Source organism: Castanea sativa, chromosome 2 (genome assembly GCF_040712315.1).
Source record: "Castanea sativa cultivar Marrone di Chiusa Pesio chromosome 2, ASM4071231v1".
Taxonomy (NCBI): Eukaryota; Viridiplantae; Streptophyta; class Magnoliopsida; order Fagales; family Fagaceae; genus Castanea; species Castanea sativa.
In genome coordinates, this window is record NC_134014.1 from 12,278,724 (window position 1) to 12,288,909 (window position 10,186).

General features: G+C 33.9%; 2 protein-coding genes and 1 non-coding gene across 3 annotated transcripts; 1 reads left to right on the top strand and 2 right to left on the bottom strand.

The window, feature by feature from the left end:
- Positions 1 to 4,185: 4,185 nt before the first annotated feature.
- LOC142626448 (small COPII coat GTPase SAR1A) lies at positions 4,186 to 7,209 on the bottom strand. The gene is made up of 3 exons (XM_075800268.1): positions 6,749 to 7,209; positions 6,513 to 6,644; positions 4,186 to 4,833 (listed from the first exon to the last, which is right to left on the bottom strand). Exons 1-3 carry the CDS (start codon positions 6,875 to 6,877, stop codon positions 4,513 to 4,515), a joined length of 582 nt encoding a protein of 193 aa, XP_075656383.1. The 5' UTR covers positions 6,878 to 7,209; the 3' UTR covers positions 4,186 to 4,512.
- On the bottom strand, positions 5,444 to 5,569 carry LOC142626542 (small nucleolar RNA snoR83). The gene has a single exon (XR_012842538.1). It is a non-coding gene; the product is annotated as a small nucleolar RNA snoR83 (small nucleolar RNA).
- A 1,229-nt stretch (positions 7,210 to 8,438) lies between the features above and the next one.
- On the top strand, positions 8,439 to 9,170 carry LOC142623400 (large ribosomal subunit protein eL29z). The gene is made up of 3 exons (XM_075796807.1): positions 8,439 to 8,556; positions 8,663 to 8,766; positions 8,868 to 9,170. The coding sequence occupies exons 2-3, from the start codon at positions 8,665 to 8,667 to the stop codon at positions 8,949 to 8,951; spliced, it is 186 nt and encodes a 61-aa protein (XP_075652922.1). The 5' UTR covers positions 8,439 to 8,556; positions 8,663 to 8,664; the 3' UTR covers positions 8,952 to 9,170.
- The last annotated feature ends 1,016 nt before the right edge of the window (positions 9,171 to 10,186 follow it).

The following is a 10,186-nucleotide window of genomic DNA, read 5'->3' on the forward strand; positions in this document are numbered from 1 at the left end:
ATCCTTAATATTGGTTAAATGCAAATTGTAAAATGGGGTGTCTAGCCAAAGAAACTTGGTTTGGAGAGAAAGAAAACTAGATTCCAGTTGGTAAAATCGTACAACAAGAAAAACATGGAAAAATGACATAAACTGACACCAAAGGTTATAAACAAATGAAAAAAAAAATATAGATTCTATTGACTATAGACATTGGTTGAAAGATTAAATGAGAAAGATGTCAACAAAGATGAAAAATAAAAACGAGTCTTAAAGAAAAAAAATCACAAAGAAAAACAGTTATTAAAAAAAAAAAATTTAAAAAGACATCACGAAATTCCTTACTTGCTAGTTGCCAACAGGCATTGAAGGGAAGACTTGCATAGATTGCTTTAGTATGATAGACAGTTACCAGGAGCACAATTTTGTTGCTATTATGTGAAAGTAATTACATACTCACCACTTTCACATGGGCCTACATACTTAAAATCATCCGTAGTTTTTCATAGATGGTAAGTGTGGGGAATAGAAATTTGATAAGGCTACATTGTCACATATTATACCTGAGGCCGAGGAGGCTGCTGCAGCTCCGAGGAGATCACGCCCTCAGACAATAAGGCCATGTCAGTGGCACGTTACCAGAGGAGGTCATACTGAAGAGAGAGAGTTTCAAGGAAAATGTTAGCCTTGACTGAAGGGACGGTGGTTGCCACCACATTTAATGCTTCTCACCAAACCTCTTGGTCGTATTTATGTGAAGAAGACACTTGAACAGTGTTATCTTGATTGCCGCAATTCACAAGGGGTTTTGGGAGGTGTCTAATGGGACAAGCCCTCAAGTGGTAGCTTGAGCGACTAACAAATGGAGGGTCAAGATCATCTAAAAGGGGCTATATAATGTGAGAGGCCTTCCAGGGGAAAGGGATCAAAAAATCTGGAGAGAAGACACCGTAACGACAAGAACTGAAATTGTATCCTAATTCCAAAGAAATATAGATAAGGATCAATCTCCTCGGATTTTCCCGATGAAGGTTTTCTTGAGCCAGAGCTTGTTTTTCTTTACTTTCTTTACTATCTTTGATTCACTGTGCGTGTTGTGTGATCCACTGAAGCCTAACTTTTAAGCCTACTCTCTACAAATTGATTGTATTGGACTATTTGGGCCTTAATCCATTCATCTTTTGGGCTTAGGAACCAAAACCTACCCTTATAGTAAGTTATAACTGATAATATTATTTTTATACGAGTTTGTCGTTGACACAAAATTGTTGCAAATTAATCACAACTTACTGCATCAACAAGTTGTAAAACTTACCACTTTTACACAAGCCTACCACAAACACAAAATTTTCACATAATAATAACTTATCACCTCGATAAGTTGTGAGATTATGTGGGAATAAGTGTGTGTATGTGTGTCTTTTATTGTCTTTTATTTTTAAAGAAAAAGTGTGTGTGCATAAATAATTTAGGTGTAATCTTAATTATATTAAAAAAAAAGGCGTAATCTTATAAATAGATAGCTTAAAAGGGTATGTGATATTGGGTGAAAAGGGTATTTTGCTTTGGTAAATTTTACATTTATTTTACTTCAAACAAAAACAACATTAATAAAATAATTTAAGGATGCTTTCAAATAAAACAATGAACTTTTTAAAAATGTATAAATTTAAATCTTAAACTTTTTGGGTTTGATTTGGGGTTTAGATTGATATAAGTTTAAGAGTTTAGAATTTGATTTGAAACTAATGAAACTATAAAATTTAATTTGTAACAGTCTTAAAATTTGGGGTTTAATTTGAATGTGATTGAATTTTAAACTACCCTTAAAGTATAGATAATAATATAATTTACCATTGTTTTAATGGGTGGATTGAATTTTAAGAGAAAAGAGAAAAGAGTGATTGTTTTCGTTGTAAAGAGAGTTCTTTACTTTTGGGTTTAGCTTACCTCCAATACTTTTTTAACTGAAATCTCCTTTTGTTTTAATGAGAAACTGGCACATTATCCACAAACTAAATAAAGAGTAAAGATTAAAATTCATTATCTCTTGTCATTGTATATTTAAAATAAAATGACATATCCAGTTAAAAAAGTATTGAAAATAAGCCAAACTCTTTACTTTTAACCTAAAAAATTTACTATTTTTATACACATTAGAGAGAGAGAGAGAGCAAAAACACAAACTCTATAAAAAGTCCACTCGTGTAAAAAAAAATTTAATTTTTTTAAACTTGTGTCATATACAAAATACCGGTAGTAAATAGGGAGTATGCCAGTAACAACATGGCACAATAAAAAGTCCACCCACCCTAGGTGGGTGTGATCAAAGGCTTTGGTCAATTGCCTGTATGATGTTGAAAATTGAAACTAATTCAATAAATGTAATTGAATTGCTCTAGCAATTAGAGTTCAAGGTTGTCAATAGGTTGGTACAAACTTAAGAGTGTCATATCTTTTTGTCCTTGTTTAGTTTCTCACATTGTTTGGTTTCTTTTATGAGGAGAATTAAGGTTCGATCTCTTCTACTTATTGTAATAATTGATAACAAAAATTTGTTAGTTGGTTGACTTGGCTTAGAGCATTCCCATCTAGGAATACAAAAGCTCTTAAAATGCAAAATTGAATACATAATACACAAAATTAACCCCACATCTCTCTCTCTCTCTCTCTCTCTCTCTCTCTCTCTCTCTTAATTACATAGGCATAGAAAATTCTTTTGGGCCAACAATGGAGGAGATGGGGCTTTGTGTCATGCATGGCTGAGGGCTTCTAGCGGCGTGACTGGAAATCTAGGTGTGGGGTGGCCAATTAGAGTGCAGTGAGTTTGCAAATCAATTTGGGTGGTGTGGGTTGGATTTGCAAATTGGCGTGGGTTTGCAAGCTAGAGTGCAAATTGATTCAAGCTTGAGTTTGCATTGGGTGGTGATGGATCCGCATCGATTTGTAATAATGGTGGTTGCTGGGTTTTGTGAGTTGTCGATTTGCATAACAAAACAATAATATATATAACTGTTAATAACATGATTTTCAGTTTGGTTTTCAACTTTTTGCGTACTAAAATATTCTCATACAAATTCTTACACTCTATAAAATACCTCTATCATTTAGTTAAATAATTTTAAATTAAAAAACACATATTGGATAAAAGAGTAATTTACTTTTCCTTAGTTTTAACTTTTTTCTTTTATCTTCTCCATTCAGCCTAAAACTTAGGACACTATCTTTATCTCATTTCTAAACATTATTCCACATAAAATACACACTGTTATTTATATATCACTTTTAAACGTTATAACTTATAACACTAAACCAAAAATAAATAAATAAGAAAATTATTGCACGCACAAAACACGTGTGATGAGTTGAGTATAAAATATAGGTGAGTTAGATTAGGTTAGGCAAATTTGTTAATCTGCTAACCTGCACCTAACCTATTGTATAAAAAAATTGGCAATGGTTGGTTTGGATTAGTTTTGTTAGATTAGTGGGTTTTTGGTTGCACGCCTCTAGTGGTGGTAGATATGGATACTATAGTAGTTGGTTGTTGGGTTAGGAATTAGGAAAAAGGAAAAAAAATGAATATTTTAATAAGATATAATAAAAAATAAATATGACTTGAGATGTGTTTGAAAAATAGTTAGGTAAAATAGATAAAAACCAGTTTTTGGTGATGTAATATAAATTTTTATTGCATTCCTGGATGAAAATGCTTATCCAACTGCGTAAATTTTTTTTGGAAGATTTCTACTATCAATATAAATAATGTTGCACTAATAATAACTCGTCACCTAAACAAATGAAATAAATAATTCCAAAATATTTTACGGTAGATACAAAAATTTAAAAATAAAAAATAAAAAAGAAGACCACGCTCAATTTAAGGTCAGGTGACAGGACACATCAAAGCTGATCTCCCTTATTATAAACGTGGTTCAATGTGTTGCTATCCCCATTAAGATATCCTCTCAACTTGTTCTCCAAAAAAAAATAATAATAAGAAGAAGAAGAAGAAAAAGAAACGCTCCCAAGTCTCACCTACCTTGCATTGGAAGCCCCTTCTTGTTGTCATAGTTTAAAGAGAAAAATGAACAGCATTGTCATGGCCATTGTTTGAACAGAAAAATGGAACAACATTCCTTGTCTAAAACACCCTTGATTTATTGACTCTCATCAGAGTAGGATATATGACAATGGCAAGAGACATTAGAAGAAAACACTATTTTTCTTTTCAACCAATAAATGTACCAGGATACTTCAAAATTTATTATGAATTCATAACAAAAACAATGCTCAAATCAGAGGCAGAAAAACTAGCAGAGAACAATAGCCCAATGTCAAAGCTTGTTTGGAAAAGACAAATTTGAAATTGCACGTTATATGGATAAAAAATTATGCAGTTGAAAATCCTTCAATACCAATGAAATAAATAGTAAAAGATTTCTCTTCCAATCTCATTGCACTCAAGCGCTTCAAAATTGCAGAAGGTTACCACAAGAATACAGTGCCGATCATTATTCCCCTACTCTACTTCTACTTGATATATTGGGAGAGCCACTTGAAGCCTTCGCCATAGCCCATCTTGCGAACAATACTGCACATGAAAACTTCCAGGGGCCGGACATTGGACTCTGTAAGAATCACCTTCCCCTTGCCAGTTGTGAAATTGGTCAGTCCTAGATGATGGCGTAGCTCGTCTTCTGAAGCTGCATAAGGAATATCAATCTTGTTTCCTAGCACAAGAAATGGAACATTAGCCAGGGATTCATCTGAAAGTAGGGCATCTAGCTCCTTCTTTGATTCTGCAAGTCTTTCCTTGTCATAGGCATCAACAAGGTAAACCACCGCATCCACCTGGTGATGGATGGAAATATAAAAATAGATGGTCAGCATTCAATTCTTTGGCATGTATATATATGTTCCAAAAATGTCATTGTCAAAATAGATTTGCTATTTTAAACTTGAGGGCTAAATGATTTTTTCTCCTTCATTCGGTCACAAAGAGCAGGTATGTTAATGCCAGTTTAAATGAATTAAACACCATAACCAGGATCAAGACCAACTTGTTCTTTACATGGTATTGTACTCAGAATTTCAAAAAATATTAGGTGCTGGAAATCACTTTAAGTCTGAGAGTCTATCATAAAACATTCAGCAGAGAAAAACCAATGAAGTATTCGTTCTGAAATTTATTGAAAGGTGATACAACTAAATGGGGAAATATTTACCACTGAGCAAACTTTGAACTCATTTTTCAATGGGCAGGTCTTCCCACTCGATCTAAACAAAAACTACCGTGGAATACTACCTCAATGAAGAGAAGCCACCCCAATTTGGGTCTTTAAATCTCCAAGAAGATCTAACAAATAACCTTGATCTAATAAATCTATGGCTTCTCTTTCAAACCTGAAATTGAACTCTTTGAGAACAGGTTCCACAAGACTTGGAGGATTTTCGAAGGAAGTTATGTATGGAAAGCTACTATTAAAACACCTCCAGAAAGACAAAAGGGTGCTATCAGTGAAACTTCCATTGTTCAATATTTGCCTCCCATGAATCAGATAAACATAAGAGAAGATATATCTGGGATTATGGAGGCATAGCACACTAAATCATTGCGGCTAAGGGAGCAGGCAATACTTTCCTTTCTTCTGAAGTTCCACTTGACTACTATTTGGATTAAAAGTCATATTTTAACAAGGCAGCAAAGGATTTCTCATGTACACAAGGAACTAAAGCTAGAACCATGAATATTAATTCAATAAACTTGCACTTCTTAGACCAAACCTACAAAGAATACGATTCCAATAATTCAGCTAGAACACTGACCCTTCTCACAACTCGAGGATGTTCAAGACTAAAAAGAATGAAGAAATGCTTTATTCAAAAGGGCAAACCTTATATCCAGTTCTTTAGGGAAAGTACCTTATATTTTTAAATTCAATTCAACCATGTGGCTGACCAGTGGAGCACAAAAGATGTTCTCTAAGCCTAAGGACAATTGAATTCAATTATGCGGTTCATTGGCCAATACAACGACATGGTTGAATTTAATTGGGGAACCAAAAGTTCAATTCTGAAGGAACTACCTAAGTTTTGTCCTGTTCAAAATTGTAGGTGATATAACAGCCTATAAGATTATCATAGAAATTATATCATTGGTTTAATTTAAAGTAAAAGTATATAGTAAAATCTAATACAATGAGATCTGCTTATAGTTTCCAGTAGTTCAAACAAATAATCTCAATCAAAATCAAAAGATTCAAAGAATCAAATGAGCATGAATGACTTTCAAATATAACCAATCAATATATCCATTATAAGATGTTCTAAAAGAATCGATTGCCAAATCCATGTGTAGAATTATAGTGTGGATCAGAAGCGAGTCCCATTGATTAAAAACAAAACAAGAGCAATCTAACATTGGATTACAACAAGAAATGCACAGATCATGTTTAGTTGATACATTTTAAATCAACACAAACATAAAATAGAGAGGAAACCAAAAGGAAAGAAATCAAATTCAAATGTACCTTAGCATAGTAATCTTTCCAGACTCTGCGAGCGATCTGGTGGCCACCTAAATCAAAAGCTTTGAACTTGATTTTCCCAATACTCAACTCCTCCGAAGTTGGGTGCTGAGTTGGCTGGTGTTGCACTAGTCTCTACCAAACACCAAAAAAACAAAACCCCATTTTTCCAAAATCTCAGAAAAACAATCTCAAACAGCAAAAGACAGACAAAAAGGTAAAGACAAAAACACACCCACCTCGTCTTTCAACATGTGAAGAAGAGTGGTTTTGCCAGCATTGTCAAGACCCAAGAAAAGAATCTTGGCCTCTTTTTGCCATAGGCCAAGAGATGCAAGGACACCATAGAACCAATCAACAAGGAACATGTCTGTTTCGGTGTCTCTTTCTCAAGCCTCAAAAGAATATGAGGAATTTGCTCCAATCTCTGGTCTAAAAAAGACACGGATCGAATTGGTAAGGAACAAGAAGGACCCAGATCGAGCAAAGATCCAATCTTGCTGCTAAAAAGGTTAGTGGGAAAAGAGGAAGGTGGAAAACTCAGAATGACAAGAAATATTGACTCATTGGTATTGGGTGTTGTTTGTTTGTGCGTGAGAATCAGATTGTGTTTTGGGTTTGGGCAGATACAGTTGAGCGTTTACAACTGGAAGTAAATAGCATTGGTGTTATTAATTTCACCAGGAGAGTTATGCTAGCTAGCTAGCTTAGGCTGGCTTTTTATTTCTATTAAAAAAAAATAAAAAATAAAAAAAGCTTTTTTTATTAATAAATTATATAAAACAGTTTATATATATAAAATTGTATTTGGTGGGTAAGCAACAAACATAGACCCTTTTCGTGTTGATTTGGCATTTGAATTTTGGCCATACCGGATTTGTTGCACCGTCATGGACCTTCCACTAAAAATCAAATAATATGGGTGAAATGTTAAGGAAGAAAAGGAAACGTAGTGGTTTTTTTTTTTTTAAATCTATTTTTTTATTTAGTAAATTTGGGGGACATTTTGTGGCTATTAAAGTATTTTACTTGTTTCCATTAAAAAAAAGTACTTTATTTGTATAAACCTAATTAATGTTGTAATGTGTACATATACATAGGTGCCATTCTAAAAAGTCCTTGTAGATAGACATTGTAATTTAATTTTAATCAATCCATAGAGCAAATAGGGTATAGGGTGAGAGTGAAGATTTAAATCTTAATATGTAGCTGGTCTAGGGTGGAGGTGAAGATTACTTTCCCCCCCACTTACCACATTAAAATAACAATAATATATTATAATTATATTTTTTGGGCTACATATATTCACTTATAAGATTTTATATGGGTATATACATTTTTGGAGAGGGAAGGTACTTGTGGATGCCCGTTGGGATTGGAGTGGGGATCCTTATTCCCTACTCCAAACCCACCTTCTTGCCCTGCATACTTCGAAAAATCATTTTCTTATATTGTAGGAGGATTAGAAAGAAAAAAATTGGCACCAAGGAGGAATCGAATATAGTCTTCTAATAAAATAAAAGAAAATACTAGATTCATAACACTTTTACAACAAATTATAGGGGTTAAACGATTATTGATAGGTAAAAAAATGATGTCTATCAGTGGTAGACTCATATTATAACCAGTAACAATTTGTCAACTAAAATTTGTTGTGAAAATGTTGTGAATGCATTGTTATTCTAAAAAAACTAAAAAAATAAACAAAAAACAGTGAGCTGGCTGAGTATTATATTTTGAATCTGAAGGGCTAACTACTGGTATATAATTTTTGTTTTTTTTTTGGGTCACAATGAAAGAAAAAAAATGGCCCGTATATTTTATGGGCCAAAAGAATGAATGGGCCCATCTACTTCTATGAATTATTTCTGGGCCGAACAACATAAAAACCCAATAGGGCAAATCCGTCATTTAACATAATACAGAACTAGGGTTTCTTTCCTCCCGCAGAATCATATAAAAGCTGCCAATCCTCTCATTTCGGTTAGCTCTGCTCCGTCAAAAGCACAAAACCCTAGCAGTGCCAAACCTCTCTCTTTGCTTACAGGTTTGTCCAATCTCTCTCTCTCTCTCTAAAAGAGAAAAATCAGATTTGGGTTTTTGTGAGATTGATAAACTAAGTAACAGTGTGTGTGTGTTATTTGGGTTTTCAGATATGGCAAAGTCGAAGAATCACACAGCTCACAACCAGTCCTACAAGGCCCACAAGAATGGCATCAAGAAACCCCGCAGGCACCGCCACACCTCCACCAAAGGGGTACTTATTCTTTTTTCTCTTTTTGGGTTTTTGATTTTCAATAATTTTATGGAAAAAAAAAAAAAGCTTATGTTTTTGATGTTATAAAATTGTGGGTGTAGATGGACCCAAAGTTTCTGAGGAACCAGAGGTATGCAAGGAAGCACAACAACAAGAGTGCTGAGGGTGCTAGCGAGGAAGAGTAGATGATGAATGGACACAACACACAAAGACAGTCAGAAATGGAAATCGTTTTTTGTTTTAAGATCTATGGTTTTACCTTTATGTTTTAGATAGGGATTTGATGGTACTCTAATGGGGGTTTTGTTTTAATTCCTAGTAGGGGCTGTACTCTTCATGCCTTGTTACTTATGTTTGTTTAAGGATACTTTCTAAGTTTTAATTGAGAATTTGTTTGAAGCCTATGTCTTATTGTCTTTATTCGTGCTGTTTTTTTGGAACTTATTTGTGTGGTTCAAATTTGTTGAGTTGATGAATGATGATTATGCTTGAAAATGATGGAATTTGTTATTTTCTGATTTAGGAAATATATTGGAATTAGATTAGGTTTGTTTCATCGTGTTGGTTAGGATTGATTGTTGGGGAGTTGAGTTGTGGAATCCTGCATGAGGGCTCATGTTAAATTATTGGCCTTTGGGATTGTGGATGTTTTTAGTGATGTGCAATTATAATTTGCTTGGCATGTTTGATGTTGCAACATTTGTCTCAATTGAGTTGCTTGTTCGGTACCTCCTTCTTTTGAATGAGATGGAAGTTCAGGTTCTCGTTCAAATTAGGATTTAGATATTTTTGTTCGAGATAATTATATGTTATGATTCCAAATTTGATGTCAAGATTACTTGGACTGGGAAACTTTTGGTTGATGATTACTTAGTTCACAACTTACTACCTCCTTTGTAAGTCTCTTTACCTCGTAGAGTGAAGAAGTTATTGGGGTCTTGAGAGTTCTTTCTCATAGGGAACTCAACCTGATAATATTAGCATGGACTTATAACACAAGAACAGTCTGATTTGAGGTTTTATGCAGGACTCAGAAGAATATCCTTATTGTCAACATGTCACCTTAGGTAACACTAGTGGACTATAATTTTATATTATATTTTCTCCTATTTCGAAGGGATTTTGGATAAGTTATATTTGAGGCATGGTTAGGTGACTGTAGGTATTTGTTCATTTTCTAGCCAGATTCCCCTCTAAAAGAGCAAGGTCGTGTTTCTCCAGTAGGTGGATTTGATTTCCTTTTATTAATATGGATATGTACAAATTTATAATTTTTAGATGGAATAAAGTAGGATCCTACCAACTTAAGATCAATAGTTTTGTGCCCTATAGCCATTCGAGGATGGGCTATTGGAACTGGTTTATCTGTGGTGGCTTTGCAGAGATATGAGGAATAGAATCAGCAATGAATTCAAGATGA

Bases quoted from the DNA above. Each gene is read 5' to 3' on its own strand.
- LOC142626448 (XM_075800268.1), bottom strand. From the start codon at position 6,877: ATGTTCCTTGTTGATTGGTTCTATGGTGTCCTTGCATCTCTTGGCCTA. The intron at 6,645-6,748 runs GTGGGTGTGTTT...GGTGTTTGGTAG, and splicing joins TTCACATGTTGAAAGACGAG to AGACTAGTGCAACACCAGCC. The intron at 4,834-6,512 runs GTACATTTGAAT...ATCCATCACCAG, and splicing joins GGAAAGATTACTATGCTAAG to GTGGATGCGGTGGTTTACCT.
- LOC142623400 (XM_075796807.1), top strand. From the start codon at position 8,665: ATGGCAAAGTCGAAGAATCACACAGCTCACAACCAGTCCTACAAGGCC. The intron at 8,767-8,867 runs GTACTTATTCTT...TTGTGGGTGTAG, and splicing joins GCCACACCTCCACCAAAGGG to ATGGACCCAAAGTTTCTGAG.